The sequence below is a fragment of the Paralichthys olivaceus genome, chromosome 19 (genome assembly GCF_024713975.1).
Source record: "Paralichthys olivaceus isolate ysfri-2021 chromosome 19, ASM2471397v2, whole genome shotgun sequence".
In the NCBI taxonomy this organism is placed as follows: domain Eukaryota; kingdom Metazoa; phylum Chordata; class Actinopteri; order Pleuronectiformes; family Paralichthyidae; genus Paralichthys; species Paralichthys olivaceus.
In genome coordinates this window covers 10,203,111-10,220,789 of record NC_091111.1, presented here as the reverse complement: position 1 = coordinate 10,220,789, position 17,679 = coordinate 10,203,111, and the positions used below count along the sequence as shown (strand labels likewise).

The window sequence follows — 17,679 nt, the reverse complement described above, 5'->3', positions numbered from 1 at the left end:
GCAGAAACAACCGAGGAAACATGAGTAGCTGAACATACATGTTATAAGGATTCTACCTAAAATGACAGAGGCCATCTTAGAGAAAAATTAATTTTACTTTTTTGTTTAGTCTATTCTGCGGCCAGCCATCAGGTGGCACCGAGATAATTCGGCTTCACTTTTGGAGAGCTGTCATGTCAGCCATCTTTATAAACAGTCAATGCTCCACACATAGGCACAGCACTGCTATGAGCTAACTGCTAACATGAACATGCTCAAGTTGATAATGTTGATATTGAGCATGTGCACTGTTTACAATGTTCATCCACATACTTGTATGTTAGTATCGCAACTAACAATCAACTTAAGACATCCGTACGTATTTCGGGAAGATATTCCTGTATGAGTCAATATGCAAGTACACTGGAAATACTCCACGATTATGTGTAATAAAGCAGAAAACATGCCTCTTTCTAATGCTTTACATACAGCAACAAATATAAACATTCCGTGAGTATACACAAGTTAGACACACACACACACACACACACACACACACTTGAGCTTCAATCCAATACATCTCGCACATGGAAGAGTGCTTATGCTGGACCATGTCTCAGATCAGTCCTGGGGACTGTGACTTTGGAGTAACATGCTGCAAAGACTTCCATTTAAATATTGCTGTAATTACGTTTCACTCCATTTGATCGAGGCTCATTTTGTGACAAGCTCTCCAGATGCAGAGAGACTTCAACAGCAGCGAATCAGTCTTACGACCACTGAAAGAAATGTCTTCTCCAAGTAATCAGTCTCTAATATAATTACTCAAAGTGGACCACAAGAACAGGCTTTTCTTTTGTTTCACAGTTTTAAAGTTGCTTCAGTGCAACCTTCTTATTCTAAACTCAACTTTATAAGCTTGCAATAATGTCTTATTAATTGTAGAGAAATATTCATTCTATAATGCATATTTAATTAATCACATTAATTTGCAAGGTGTTTTTGTCCAAAGAGGCGTGAATTTAATTGCAATGGGTTTTTAGCCACCTCTACAATGACACTTGGTTCATTCGCCTTTTTTACTAACGATCATGTGGCAAATAAAAACTGTTATTGACTTCTAAAGCTTTTTACATGTGTACTATAATATCAATAAAGTTATTTTCAAGTACACATGTACTGTCAATATGTTTTTTTCAAAGTAGTTATTTGATGCTATAAAAACATGGTGAAACCTTCTGATTGACAGCTGAGACTGACTTGTGATTGGTGCATTTAGCGATGGGACCTTGCTACCGTGGCTCCATCTCCTGATCACCACTGTGCAGACTCTGGTTCCAAATTAAGTCAAAATTGCAAGATGGCGGCAACCGTGTCTGGGAAATTTTGGCTTCATTTTTGCAAAAACGAGAGTCTGTGAAGAGGTGTCGTCCATCTTTTTATACAGTCTGTGATTTACACATCCCATAGACACCTAATGAACAAAAACAAAACAATGAGCAGAAAGATGCTAAAAGCTCAAAAGAACTTCAATCTATGATCTTTAAAGATATTGATTAGTGCAGCTTTAGGTAATCGCCAATATTTAAGCAGTTTGGTTCCAATAGTTTGGTTCAGCAGGTTTCTGGCCTTTATGATTCTCACCAAACTGATTTTTCTCCATTGAGCAGGACATTTTGCTTTCCTGTCAACCTGCTATTTTTTGAGCGTGCTCTCAGTGGTGTAATGGCCTGGCGGCGGGGGCACTTCAGGGTTACAGCCTCATTTCCCACTCGGAGCGTTCATGCTAAATGGATGCTCTCAAGATGCTGTGTATGAAAGCACCAAATGAATGACAGATGTGGCATTAAGCTGGAGTACACAGACACAGAGCTCCGCACACATCCTCTTAACCCTCTGTTTTAGAAAACTTCAACAATCTGGGCTCATGCGAGGGAGTGTTTGTTGTTTATGCTCCTCGGTTATGTTGACGAAAAAACATATGTACTTACTAGTCTGTTAAGACTTTAAACCAGAACCACCACATGTATGTTTCATACACTGCTCTTAAACCTGGAACCCAAAGTTAATGACTTTTACCTGACCAATAGGTTTTTATCCTTCAACCAATATTTATATATTCACACTGTGACCTTCAACATGTCAATCTCAGATTTGTTGGATGGATTTTGATTTGAGCCCAAGAGCTGGGCAATACACCGATATCAATAATAATTGCAAAATAGTTTTCATGCACAAAAGATGTTTTCTATAAAAGAGGTTGTGTCACTTCCAGGTCTGTATGACGTACGTTGACTATGGTGTTGCTTTACAGACAATCTGAAGCTACAGTACAGCCAGCAGCTGGTTAACGGTTTCATTAATTTATGGAAATATTAGTTAAATTATAACACAGTCTTTTTTATTTGTGACCATACATGCAAATAAGATATGAGGACATGTTGACAGTAGCAGACAGTGTCATTTAAACACAGCTGGCCAGAGTGTGGTGTCTAACTTTGCTTTACTTCAAATCAACGTTGCAGGATATAAATGCACGGTTGCTCCCAAAGGAAAATCCATCACATTTAGTGTATTCTGTATTCACTGGATGTCACGTTGCACATTTTTTGCACAGTTGGCAATTACTCCTTTTTGAGCAAGGTGCATTTTGACACGGGCAATAACCTTGGTATAATTACCATAGTCCTAAATTTAAAAAAAAGAAAATGCAGATGTACAGTGTGTGTGAAAGCTTAAATTGTGTGCTTTTCTCTTATAAACATGCCACACACACACACACACACACACACACACACACACACAGCTCCAACAAGGGCAATATGCACAAAAAGTCAGCTCGTCGGCGGAAACTGCTTATTCCAGCTGATGGAGTGTATAATTCCAACATTGGAATAATAATGACGGCATTGTAATTCAGATGGATAGAATAGAAATTAGATTCCGGGGCCTTTTTTGCATATTGTCATTATTGAGTTCTGCATCGTTCTCCTCCTGAAAGTAAAATGAATTGAGAGACGGGATGAGTTTACAAGTCTAACTTGCTGAAGGGACCCACAAGTCTCACCGAGCAGCAACTTGAGGGACTGGAGTGAATCTAAAGTGCATCTTAATTATGTCCCAGAATAAAACAGTATCACACACCCACAGAGAGCCACCCTGTTGGTGTATGCAAACTGAAAGTAAATGGCTGCAATCACATTAATACACCCGGGCAATTACAGTAGAGAACAAACAACATTTCTTTACAGCATTTTCTCGTCATGCCACTTCAACGGGTGGAGTGGCCTAATTGTGCACCGTTTGCCGCAGAAATAATCTGTGTCACTCTTGCTCGGCTTCAAACAGGCACCCAAACACTATTCAAAGCCCTTAGTGTCCCCTTCCCTTCTTCACTGAGAGCTGTCGAGTGAGAATGAATACAGAGAAAGAACGAGTTCCTGCTTTCCCTTCCACCTCTGCAGTCTTTGGCTCAAGGCGGTGGGATCGCCCGGTGTGAGGGGTTAGCTAAAATAGAATTTCTCAGTGCAGATCAATAAAGTATTGTTATTATGATTATTATTACTTAAGGGAGTCTGCTGCCTTTTTTTGGTGGTGGTGGTGGTGGTACAGTGATGTACTGGTGAAAAAAAAATCTGTATATTTTTTCCTTTGATTTACTTATCCTGCTCTTAAGGAAATTTGGAACTAAAGAAGTTAGACATAAATATGCTGAACAAAGCTAAAGAATAAGCTTATGAAACACAGTAGACAGGCACTATTATAGAAGAACATCTATTGTTTAGGTTGATTAAGGTATAAGAAAGGAAATAAATGTCTGTTGATCTTGTAAATGTTGTGCCATATTTAGGATACAGAAGTAAAACTGCAGCATATATCACACACAAATGAGGGGGCTTTGATCTTACTCATGATCCAGGAGAAAAATGACATAATAACAAAAAGCCGATAAAGGAAAAAAATATATACTGGTGAAAAAAAGTAATCTTAAGCTTTACTTGGTTTCATCTGTGTGATATTAAAATGGGTTTTAGTTCCTCAGGAACATTTGAGATTGGTTTAAGATTTTAACTCCAGAGTGAATGGAACTCAAGTTCTCTTTGCTGCCTTTTTCCTTTTTTCCCCCTTTTACTCCAACTATGGTGACTTTTTTCCTAATTAAATTATGACTTTATTATCGAAAATCAGATTTTTTTTTTCTGTCTCTAATACTTAACTTTTTGGTTGAAACATCCTCTAGTGTCAGTCGGAAACATAACAGGAGGAGATGAAGAAATCAAGCGACATAGTTGTAGAGCAGCAATTGTGATAAAAACGCATCAGTGCGTCATTGGGGTGTGCATGGACCAATAACAGGAAAGCTCTTGTTGTTTAATGTGTATGACTTTTTGTTTAGGATCAGCTGGATATCAAATTTAAACAGTCAAACCTTCCAATTCAATCCTGCGCTGTTCATCCCTCATGTAATAAGCCTGACGAATGTGTTCATTAAAAAGGCTCTGAGGTCAATTTACCAGCAAAATAAACACAATTGTAACAGGAGCTTTCAACTGCGTCTCACAGTCTGAGATATGGTCCTGTCACAGGTGTATTGGCAAATGAATAAATGGGAGGATTGCTCCCCGTTTTTCTGCAGTAACATTTTCTCGTCCGTGTGAGCTACAGGCAAAGATAAAATGAAACATTGTTCACATTGACTAATTCTAACGACCAAGAAGAAAATTGGTTGCTACACTTGCAACTGTTGTAAGAAGTAAATTCGTTTTAAGTGAACTTTAAATGACAATTTTGTTCATCATCACACTTGACCAAATCACCTCTCACTTAAATCCCACAAATGGTGGCAGGTGCTGGGTATTAGGTGCTGTTTAAGATGTACGTTAATCTATCATTCACAAATGACACAGCAGCACAAGAAAGTAGCAGTGCAAGGGGAAAATACAGTAAGAGTAAAAGTGGGAATATAAATATTAGATACAAAATATATTTTCAAAAATGTGCAATATAGAAATGGGGATCAATGTTGTGGTCATGTGCAGTTTATTCCATTCTTTGTGCAGTTCTTCCCTGAGATACAGTTTTCAGTGATTTACTGTAGCCAAAAAAGTCACTCTGTCTGTTGTTGTGAATAAATTATGTAGGTATCTCCAAATGTTTGAAAATGAATGAAAAACTTAAAATGATTAAAACAGATAAAATTAAAATAAAACCATTATTCTATACTCCTTAAACGTTGGTTTTCATATTCACCCTCCACACCCCATTGTGTTTTTTTTTGTCCTGCCTCTTGTTTTCATCACAGTTTAGCTGGTTCACTGGTGCATATAGAAGAAGAAAATAGAATTAACGAGCATCTCAGTAAAAAAATGGATTTTGGCATTCAGCTCCTTCTTTTTCTTGCTCCCGGTTTCACTACAGTCATGACAGCTTAATCAGTCCTTTGCTCAATGATTTAATAAACCTTTAAAAAGGTATTTCCCCCTCCCTAACTGCTTCACTTGGTAGCCCTCTGTCCTGATTGTAATAAAATAAGTTCTGCTTAATGGGAATAATAGGTTAAAATAACTTGGAGAAAAAATAAATTTGAGAAAGTGATTAATGGTCCCAATCTAATGAAATCCTTACAAAACCATTTTTGTCCCATGTGGTTCCCAGCCCAACATTCAGGCACTCACAGGGGAAACCACTATATTTAACACAATACTTTAGCTTGATTTTTCTATTGACATTTCAGAAAAATATTTAAAAAGAGATTTAAACCTACCTAAACTATCAGATGAATCATGCCCAAAAATATTTAATTCCGAACTAAAATAATATTGGAAAATCAGTAAAAGGTAAATGTAAAAGACTGCGTACATAATTATTGTGAATACCTGTTTCCAAAGAATTTAACCTTGTTGTAGTGAATGTCACCCCTTTCAATTACCCCCCTCTCTTAAAAAATGATGGTTGATCTGTAGAAAACGTAATGTAATGCTGAACCATCTGATCGTAGCCTTTGTGATTTTCATAGTTGTGATAAATATTTCCATAGTAGGAGCGAACTCCATTAATCAGAGACGTAGCTGAGGATTGTGGGTAGTGTAGCATTTCTTGTGGACATTGGAAATAAAACATGTCTTTCTTAGAAAGCACTTGGCATCATACAGACTTATGGCTTCTACAGGAGCATATACATTTGTTTCACATTCTTGTAGCTTGAGGTAAGTCTACCTTGGATGGTTAAAATATTATGGGTCATAATCTAAATCTTACTTACAACACCAGGCTGTTGAGCTGTATTGTATTGTGGATTATGTGCAAAATTTATGAGAGATAAAAAGGTCGATCATAATCACTCGTTCATCCTCAAATGTGACAGAGCTGCAGTTTAATCAAATGTGTAATCACAGTCAGACATGATGTTTGTCAGGGGGATGAACACACTTTGCAACCACTCTGGCTTTTATAGCACATGCACAAATCCAAACTCTGAAGGGTCTACTGCAAAACGGCCGATAGTCACAGATGGATGAGGAACACTGAAGCCAAAATATGACAATACATCCCATTAATGCAGCAGGCAGAAACCCACTCATCTCAGCTGTGCTCAGCCTTATTGCCCCCTCTCATCTTCTGTCCTCTCTTCCCTTTTTGACTTTGATCTTACATATTGTGACTCTGCGATCCCACTCCGCCACAGCACTTACACCTGTAGACAAAGAGGGACGAGGGAGAAAGTGTCGGGCTTTTAGTGAAAAATTGTAGACACGTAGACACACACACACACACACACACACACACACACACACACACACACACACACACACACACACACAAAAGGTGCATATATCCGACATCTGCACAACAGCTGCTCGCCATCAAACGTGACATCAAAGGCCGCTTGTTACTTGGACTGCATTAGCTTCCTGATGTTTTGGCTTTGATAAGGCGCAGCATCACTTCAGTGGCTGACACATCCTCCTGCACTAGTGCTTGTGTGTCTATACACAACACACACACACACACTCAGTCCTTCATGTCCCAACAATGCGAGCATCTTTCTGGCTGTCTGCATAATCAAATGAAGACAGATGACACGCCACAACTACGGCAAACATCATCTCTCACCGGAAAAAAAACTCTCCTAAAGTTAAGGCCATATCACTGTGCTGTAACATTGCAGGCTATTACAATTTGTCCTGATTTTCCATAAGAGAGTAGGTGAGCTTAGGCATGCCTATCAATACTGTCACTTGAGCGACAGACATTTTATTTTTCTCCTCACTCAAGGAGCTTAAAGGTGTTTGAGTGAGATAAGTGGAGCCGTCTCTTCATGTTCAGCACATTTGTAATCTGCTGTCGTTCTACTAGTCGCCATTATCTAAATTAATTTTAGTGTTTATATATTTTATAAGAAATTAGCAAGTGATACCACTTTCATTATGCTGAATGGCAGTGAGGGCCCATTAGATTCTGGCAAGTCTTTCATAATGTATATGAACATGGATAATATATAGATGCAAAGAGGCTGTTTATGTGCATCTGTGATGATGGATTATTCTCAATTATTTCACATTTTAAGTGTCTGTGGAGAGGGAAATGCTCTAGTGATTACAGAGAAGTGTTGATCTCCGAGGAAGGAAACTTTTCTCCTTAATCAAGGAGGTAAAGAGTCTCAATTTCTGCAGAGGCTGAAACAATTTATCTGCATAAGTTTGCCAACTTGACACATGTCAAATGTCTTCAGATATTTCCCTGATTGAAATCACTTTTATGTCCTTAATTTTGCTAAGTGTGCTATAACCCTAATGGACGCACATCCTGATCTCCATCATGTACTTTCATACACATTTACCACAGTGATGGACATTAATTTAAGTGATGTAATCAATATGAGAGCCAATCGTCTGATTCTTGAGCTTTAAGGGCTCCAATAAAAGTTTTATTTAAACTATACTGACTTCAGTTTTTAGTCAGAACATATCTAATCCGACCAGATACTGTCAAGGCTAAAAACCTGTTGGGTGTCCGTTAAGCTTTCATACAGTGTGGACACCTAAACAGTGATGGAGTCTCTGTATGAGAAACTGTTCAGAGCAGAGCTGGTTGTTTTCCTATTTCCAGTCCTCAGGCTAACATATGCCTTGTCCACACTATTATGCAAAACTAAAATGAATATTTCACGCCTTCCACAGTACAGACTTTTTTTTTAAACTCAGTGTATCTGTGTGTAAAACAGTGCTTTTGGGAAATGATGACTTCACAGCTTATTTTGCATACGCCCCCTTGGATAATGTCACAAGACAAATGTCTAATAATAAATAGCAACAATACAGGTAAGGAAATGATGAACCACTATTGTTTTGGTTTTGAGCTTGCTATTTCCAAAGGAGAATAAGCTCACTAAGCAAGCCTGCAAAGTTTTTCTCTGGTATTTGACGGATTGTTAGTTGATGTAGTCATCAACCACCTACTGGCCCAGCATGCTTGTTTGAGCTATAGTCGTTTTTGTGTTCTCATCTGGATGGAGATATTTGATGGAGATATTTTGTACAACAAAGGTCATGTGGAAGGGGATTTTTTTTAAACTGGGGGAAGTTCAAAACAAGCAACACTACGCAACTTTTTAAACTTAAAATAGCAACTTCAAAATTAGTTGGAAGGTTCACTGACTATATAGGTGAATATAGAATAGGTGCAATGTTGCCATTTTATTCCCACTCCTCACCCAGAACGTCTGTTCTTGCTCTATGTAACTTGATAAGTGGGTACAATCTACTGTGAGAAGTGTGAAACTGACTGATTAATCACCATATGTGGCTGCAGAGGGCACTGTTGCTCAGTGTCTGTTACATAGTGTTGCTTTAAATTAATCAGCTGCTGGGCAACAGAAACATAAAAATAAGCCTGGTTATATTTATGGTTAAATGGGAGGAGAAAAACTACTAATTTTGTAACTTAATAGTCTCAGAGACAAGGATTTCTTCATTTTACTCACCCAACTTCTCCACTGCTGATTTATCAGTTTGAAATAGAGTGTGGTGTTTGTAACTTAGAACCTTCCGACCTGGTTGCCTTGATTTTCCTCCCTTTTTTTGTTTAAGTCTGTGTTTATATTGATTCGTGCTCTCCGGCTAATCACAGATACCACCATTCCCTGAGCATGTATATGAAGAGTAACCGTCATACACACACAAAGCTTATATGTGAGCATATTAAAATGCCAGTGCCTGCTGGGATTTCGCTGGCGAGCGCAGTGTGTGAAGTTATGCATGGTAATTACATGGCTCGCTCTGCCCTTTACCGCATGTTCGCTTTTACATTTCTATTTCAATATTGACATGAGCATAGAGGCCACAGTCAGAATGGGTTTGCTCCGAGGCTGCCAAACCAGGATTAGCAGGATGTCTTTGCTCTAATATGTGAGCTGTCCATTAGCTGTCACATTCAGGCTGTTTACTCTGTTACAGTGCTGCCACCGGTGCATGTGTGGGTTAAGGCAAGAACGGAAGCATGAACATTAATAATGTGGGATAACTCAAAAGTTTTTATTCCTCTATTTTGTCCCGTATATTACCTGTAACATTTCCACATTTCTATAGTTTCAAATGGATGCAATATTTACATTTATTGTAAAATAATATAAATTCATTCAATTTAAATGTTTCTCATTCTTTGGCACATCTTCATTATCAGAAAGTTCAAAGCAATAGTTCTACTGTTTGATTTTTATTCCTAAAAATAGTCAATATTTCAATAGGCCCTAGTTGGTTTCCTACTGACAAACTATACTGATGAGGCAGAACAAAATATTCACCAACACACAGCGGACTGTGGAGGTGTGTGTGTGTGTGTGTGCGCGTGTGTGCGTTTCGCCTGCGACATCAAGCACTGGAACAGCAGAAAGACAGACAAAGGCGAAAATGATGAATGCACCACAGAAGTGGAGGTCTAATTTCCCCCAGTATGCAGTTTGTTTGCCTAATTAATTTGCTTTGGTTCAGGCACTTTGCCCAAATGCAGTTAGATAAAACACACACACACACACACACACACACACACACACACACACAGTGGGAGAGAGACTACTATCTTGCTTTCTTGTCTGTTTTCGAATATTCAGCCATGTGTGTCTGTGCTTATATTCTGGAGAATTGTCTGGGTTATTCCCTCTGGTCCAATAATTCACTGACAATTAAACACACAGATTCATTGATAAATCATGTTGCAGACTTTGGTCCAGACTTAAAATAAACAGACGCCACCTCAGTGAGGTGCTCTGTCTGGATTTACGCTGTTTGATTCTCTGTGAGAACGGGCAGATTGATTGATACAGGTTTGGGATCTTTGTAAATACATTTACTGAAAGAGAAAGTCAAAAACCAGGCTGAACTGAATTAAAATCAAATGATGCCAAAAAACAAAACCTAAACTTTACTAATTGCTTTTCTGAAAGGACACAGCATGAGTCACTTTTTAAAGCTTCAGTTAATTAAGCACTAAAATGAGGACTTGCAACACAAAGGTCGTTTTTCCTTTTCAACATCATTGATTGTGGCCCTTATGGGTATGAATGAGTATTGAATACAAGGCTGAATATTATAATATATATATATGCTATTTATGCATGTGGTCGTTACTGGAGAACCACAAAGTTTGAACCAAATAAAATTCAGTAACAGAATGTGAGAGCAGCAAAATCCAATCTAATAATGAAGCCAAAAAAATAATAATAAATCTAGTAAGCCGAACCCTGCAGGCAGCAGAGGTATGGAATTGAGTGCAGTGGTTTCCAGTAGCTGAATAAATCATTTAACAGCAGCACGCACCAAAATGAGCAGAATCTCAAGTCCAGGCTGAGTGTTGTCAGCACCACACACCTGAGTGTGGAAAACCTGTTTATTTAATGGAAGAGCGAATCATCTCAATTAACATCGTCACAAACACAAGTGCCATCAACTAGAATCTGTAATGGAGGTAATATGATAAGGGTTTCACCAGATTAGGATAAAGGTAATAAGTCGGCTCTGAGGTCCTCTGCTCTGTTGGCAGCTGATGTGACACCACTGCAGGAGAAGAAGAAAAAGACATCCTTTAGTTTAATCTTTGTTTTAAATGAGAGAAACCTTGATAGTGTAACATTGTTAAAAACAGTGCTTTATTTTTAACATCATGAAAAACTAATCTGCTACTACCATATATTGTAAATAAAGATGGAAAACATTACTTCTCCCAAATGCGTCTTTTGATCGCCTCCACATGTCATCTTATCTTGGCTTCATATCTGGATATCAACCATCTTTATAAACATAGTATGGTTATTACCTGTGTTTAATTATATCAGTTGTGTTTATCATAACACTGCTTCTCATCTGAATGGAATGTATGACAGCTTGTTCAGATTCACTTTTAAATGTCACTCTCAAACCCTGTTTACTACATTTATGAGGCTCACTTATCAGATGGGTTTTTAATCTTAAGTAACGTTACAGTTTTGTTTAATTCAACATGGAATGGAATTTGCATGAAGCCAGATTGTGAGATTTCATAAAGATGAAAGTGGATTCATGAGTGGCAGGCAACTGAGTGTGAAGTAAAACGTACTTGCAGCAGTGGAGGGGTAGCGGGGGATAGGAAAACCATAAGTTTAATGAAAATGGCGCCGTGGCCGTCTTTGAAAAATGACCCCACACATCTTTATTTACGCAAGCTTGCATTGAAAAACAGATGGTTAAGTACCATGCACCCTTACACAAGAATTAGCAGTGGAAACTGGTGTTTCAGTGACTGATCAGACAAAGGACATTGCATGAAGACAAGCTCTATAGGCGGCATCCAAGAATAACTACTTAATTAATTACCAATTACTCATAAAATGGCATAAAACTGAGAGATTAAACTTTGCAAAATGAACGTAAATGGCTGACTGTCTATTGATGAGATGTGGAGGTGGGAGTGTGATGATATGGTGCTGCTATTAGTGCAAAAGAGGTGGCATTCATAGATGGCACAACAAATGCATGTTTGTGTATTGAAACGCTGCATTAAAAGTACACACCCTCCGATTATCACACAAGAGTTTTTAAATTTCAAAAAACTATTATGTGCCAAAGTATTTCCCCTGACTTGAATCGAACAGAACAAAATATTTTAAAAATTAAGAAAAATAAAAGTCCACTGATCTCAAAAATGAAGCTGAATAATGAGCTGGTTCTTGAATATGAATCTTTCATTATAGTTTAAATTAGAGGTGGCAATCGCAGGGTAACTCATTATACGCAATACATTACAATAATGTCATGACACACAGCTACTGTGAGATAATCAATATATTGCAAGACAATCATACAACTATACATCCTGACATTGTGTCTAACTGAAGAATACTAAATACCCCTAAAGAGGTAAAGTGCAGAACTGGTGTATTTATTCACTGCAATTTTGGTGTTTTTTTGTACAAAAAGTCTTAAGTCTTTAACAAACATTTCAATATTTCCGTATTTTTAATTTCACTTGATTCATTTGAATTTTTCAGTGAAATCACGTAACATTTCTGTGACATTGACCAGGCCTGTACTTGTGTTGTTGTGTTGCTGTTGGCATGTTGCTTGTGCTAAATCCTGTTTATCATCCCTTCTGTGCTTCGTCGTCTCCCTCCAGCCACCTCCCAGTGAATTGCTCCGGCTATTGATTCGCCTGCAGGGGATGATTAGCCTCAACCAGTGTCAGAGCACCAAGTCAGGCCAGTGATAATGCTTTCACTCAATGCACAATAACAACTCAGGTGCCCCAGGAGCGAGCGCTGGCCGTCCAGCGCATGCTAACATGCTAATTTCCGGAGACTTGTGATAAATGCGTGCTGTCACTCCCGCTGAACAAAGTCAGCCTCTCAGCGGTGCTGCGACGGGGCCGATCCGATAAGCTACATCAAACAAAAAGGAGGGGATGGGATTGTTTATGCAGAGCTTTCATGTACTGTGCCGGCTACTGTACGACACACACACACACACATACATTTTTTGGACGTATATAATCAGCACAACAACAACAAATCACACTCACACTACAAACACAATCCTTAAGAGCCAGTGCACAACAAACATGCCTCTGACACCTCATTAGTCTTCACGTACCGACGGGAGAGACCTGAAATTTCAGCTCCAGGCCAACTTCAATTCATCTAAGCCTGAGCTCGGCCAAGACTGAACCTGAACCAAAGACAATGTTTTAATGTCAGACCCCCCCCATACCTTACACATACAGAGCACCACAAACAAAAGCTGCAGGGTAGACTATTCACATTCCAAACATTCATTTATTCTTACAGTTCAACAAAAATTCTGTATATTTTGCTGCTGCATCTGCCAATCCATCACGATGAAGAGGCCAGTAAATGTGTGAATAAAGAGACATAAACAGTGGTGATGAAGTTCTCATCAAACGTACGATTTACAGCCGTCTCACACACACACACACACATACACACACACACACACGCTAGATGTGTATCTGCACGGATGAAGCACACTCTTTAACAGTCATAATGTTAAACAAGTGAGCAAGTGCTCTGTAAATCACAAGTGACTGACCACTTAACCTTGATGTGCGTGAAAGTGGTGACAAAAGCTAATTGACAAGTGTTTACCACATCTTTGCCACCCGTTTATAAATCCAAGGTAAAGTAATAGGCAGCTGACACATGACAAATGAGCAACTATTAAAAGAAAGCCCCTCTTTTTCACACACCTGACATATATAACTATTTATAATCTTCATGAATAACAGTCCAGTGCACAGGCAGCAGTCAAGACAGGGGAGTGAAGACGTTTGCTGGAGAAGGTAAAAAGTCAGATATCTGTGAATCGTCCCTGAGATATACAGTCCTGGGATATCTGAGACGTCTGCTGCCACGAAATTACCAAGGAGGTGTACGGATTCTCATCTGTGATGCTAAAAAAAACAGCATTACAAATGATATTTAAAAGGTCAACAGTAAAATTAAAAAATGTATGTTTTTTCAAAATAAAAGAATTTAGTCTGTAAGTGAAAATAGCTTCCATACAATATCCACCAAAATCTTAATTTCCTAATTCTCCATGACTTTAAACTGCCGTATCCATCATCAGACTGTAGGTCCATTTCCTATGTTTTTAACCCATCAAATAAACACAGCAGATCATTAATAAGTATTGTAACTTACACTTTTCCCTTAAAAATAAGTTCTTAAATGTACACATCTATTATATTCAGGATATTAGCTGGAAAACTTACTGAAATAGGAATAACTTGTTATGGTATCAGTGAACAAAATGGTTAAAAAAATAAGTACAACATTGCTTTGGCTATAGTTTCATCGTATTAACATGTAACTATTCTCTGGAGAGAGACGGTCTGAGGGGGTGAGACTCTGTTTCATTTGCTCATCAATCTGCTAAAACGTCAAAGGTCACAGCAAACACAAAGAAGTTCATCATGACGTGTGAAAAATGGGTTTTAAAACGCTGTCAGCATTTCTTTTGAATTTCAGTCTATGCTTCCTACTTTTAATGGTTCTTCAGTCGATAAACAAGAGATCTGTCAGTCCCCAATTCAGTTCCTGACATCCTCAAATAGTTTGCTCAGAAACAGCTGATTTTTCACTTTGCATTACAGTCGCTGAGCTGACTTTGGAAAACCTGAGCTACAAAATGTGTTGTAATTTAATTCCAACTGATTCCAACTGAAAGCTGGTGAAGCAAGAGACAGATTTTATGCTTGACTCACACCAAAGCTCTGGACGTGTCAACCGCAACGCTGCCCATTCACTTTGAATAGGGTGATGTCAATCATCATCATGCTCACCATATAGTGTCACCACATACGTGTAGGTCCATGAAACACATTGAGGTCTCACCTATTTGCTTATTTTGACACAGTAGTTTGGCTATTTGCGTCTTAAACACAATTAGAAAACCCAAATGTTTCTAATATGGATATTGAAATCATACAGTATATTTTAATACAGAAGGGTCCCTGTCATAAAGCCTTGTTTCCTGTCGGTTGCTATAGGGGCTAGTTATCTTCACAGCTCCTTCTAAAGCTGTCCCCTCTTTATGTGCCTGCTGCCTCAATCTTATGCAAAAGTCTCCTTGACTATGTATGAGTCAGCGGGTGACAGATTGAGGGAATTGTGCGAATGCAGATGCCCACAGGCCACGAGGGTCAGCAGCTGGTTTGATGATAATGAAAATGATTTAAATAACATGCTTGAGCCTACGCAGATACAGAAGTCGAGTTATAACACCTATGGGTGATTCTGGACCGCTCTCTGACACCATCATCAACCGAGGGGAATCTTTCAGAAGAGAGCTGTTAATCTGATCAGAGACATGGAGCTTTAAAGATGTTGACTCTCTATGTTGGTTTTTCGATTTGTTTGTCATCCATTTGTATCAAAGTCATTTATTTGACGAGTCTCAGCAGCTCTCACCATCCACAGGGTGATCCTCACAATCCTCCCCCAAACACTGGCTTTCCTTGCTCATTGAAATCAGACAAATGTGTTACATGCCCTGCACTGAAGTTGCAGTCTAATGTGCAAACGCAGGGTGTGTGCGTCTCTGCACAAAGATGTACAATACAAAGAGGATCTGCTGGCAGCGGTGGCGTCAAAATGAAACCGCAAAGGAAAACAGGGAGGGAAGCTTTTGAGGGGAATCTGTGATGCTCTCGCTTTCACAAAACACCACAAATACCCACGCAAACATACACACACAACAACGAGTATGAGGGCTTTATTTGCTCAAGCTGAACGGCGCTCATACACAAACACGCACACACACACACACAGGCAAAAACCCATCCATTTCCCATCCTCTTTCTTCCTCACGCACATAAACACATGTATACAGAGGACTGATACACACACCCCTAATCAGGGATCCTCTTCTTGGAATGGCTCGCGCATCTGAAATGAGACAAAGACGAAGAGGAGGTGGAGGAGGGGAATAAAAGCAGATTTACAAGGCCTGTTCCAGCGCCAGTCAGCAACTTCATCCTCTCCAGCCCCAGCAAGGCTCTACAGCAGTGACACACGCACAACCACACACACACACACACACACACACACACACACACACACACACACACACACACACACACACACACACACACACACACACACACACACACACACTCTGTATCTGTCACACAAACACTCACACTTTGATGTCTTTTTCTCCAATGTACAGAAACAAATTGTAGAGTTTCTGTAGGGAAGGACTTTTCACCGTCTCTATATCACACAGCGGGGACATGGGGATTTGTTTGGAGACGCATCTGCAGGGGAACGGTGCAGATAAATGATGCCGCACGATTTTCTGTTGCTTAGTCATTATTCAAATGTGCAAAGTCGAGGGTGGATACACGATGTGGGCACAGTTTGGTTTTAAAAACATCCACTGCAGGACAATTATATCTCTTGATCCGTGACAAACTACTTTGTCAATATCATCTGCATTTTGACCTTTTACCACTTCACTCGCTGAACAAAACAACAACAATGTATTTTTACATCGCTGCATTGCAGCTTGTCCTCAAGCTGCAAAAAACAGATGTCAATAAAAAAAACTTCTCTTGTGTGTTTCAGTGATAGAGAAACTTCTCGCTGTGTCAGGAGGAGCAGGACGTTTGCAGATTTATCTTCAGAACTGATAAATAAAAATTGCTTTTATTTCTCCACCACCGTTTTCATGTGCTTCGGTCTGAGCTGTGCCGCTCTCAGAGATACTGGGATCAGATGGCTTGAGATTTTTTTCTTGTGGCTGAGCTTCACTTTAGTTTCCAGTGTTGGGATCACCAGTCCCTTTTGAAATGAAAGATTGAATCTTTTATCCCTGAAATGAGTTTGCGTAGCACTTTCTTAAAAGGTTCGAGACATGTTTCAGGATCTCATGAATACATAATCAGTGTTTATGCTAATGTCTCTGTTATGCAATATTTAGTAACATGCTCCTGGTGTCAAAATAAAAGTCCTTTGGACAAATGTAATTTGTGATTCAAACTGTAGTTGCCTATTTATTTATTTAATACAATCCATTAAAAATATCTGCTATGGGAATAGTCAATGCAAATTAAACCAATTTTATTCTCGGATCATGCAGGTTAAAACTTCCCTGTGCAAAAAAAAAAGTTTCTCAAGCCGTCACGACTGTCATGTTGCATCTATGCATCTACAGTGTTTGTGCCTCGAGAGAGAAGCAGCAATAACTTCTCACAGTGTGCATATATTCCAAGATCTAACAAGATACTTTAACGCTTGTGAGGCGACACAATACTTCAGTGTGATCCAAGTGGGTGGGCAATGCTTTCTTTGTTTCTAAGCTCAATTTAAGCGGCATCTCACGGAGATTTAATCTTGTTATGGTGGCTGAGACTGGCTGTCAACAATTACTCTTAGATATGATAATCACTGTGGGGTCACATTGAAGGTTTATATGGAGAAAAAAAAGAGATTTAGATCCTCATGAGAAATGGTCCGATCCATCAGGAAAATAAAGATGTCATAAACAAATACACTGAAATGTCTAAGAAATGGTCTATCGTGTGTTTTAGGTGGCATATACTGATCGAAGAATTGAACGAAGGCTTCGGTCTGTACAATGCGTTTATTTTGTCCGTATTTGTGTTCATCCTTCTGAAAGCTCACAGACGAAACTGACTAAACAGAGCAATGCC

General features: G+C 39.0%; 1 protein-coding gene across 4 annotated transcripts in view; it reads right to left on the bottom strand.

The window, feature by feature from the left end:
* Positions 1-17,679, bottom strand: part of LOC138405589 (uncharacterized) — an 85,162-nt gene that overhangs the window by 1,623 nt on the left and 65,860 nt on the right. For 2 of the 4 annotated variants that reach the window (XM_069515155.1, XM_069515148.1), the window contains exon 7: positions 3-11,030. The exons of the other annotated variants lie outside the window; for them this stretch is intronic. Coding sequence is in view for 1 of the 2 variants with exons in the window: in XM_069515148.1 (XP_069371249.1) it covers positions 10,967-11,030 (64 nt within the window). In the remaining variant the exon portion in view is untranslated. Of the gene's footprint in view, positions 1-2; positions 11,031-17,679 lie in introns of those variants that run through there. 4 annotated transcript variants of the gene reach the window in all.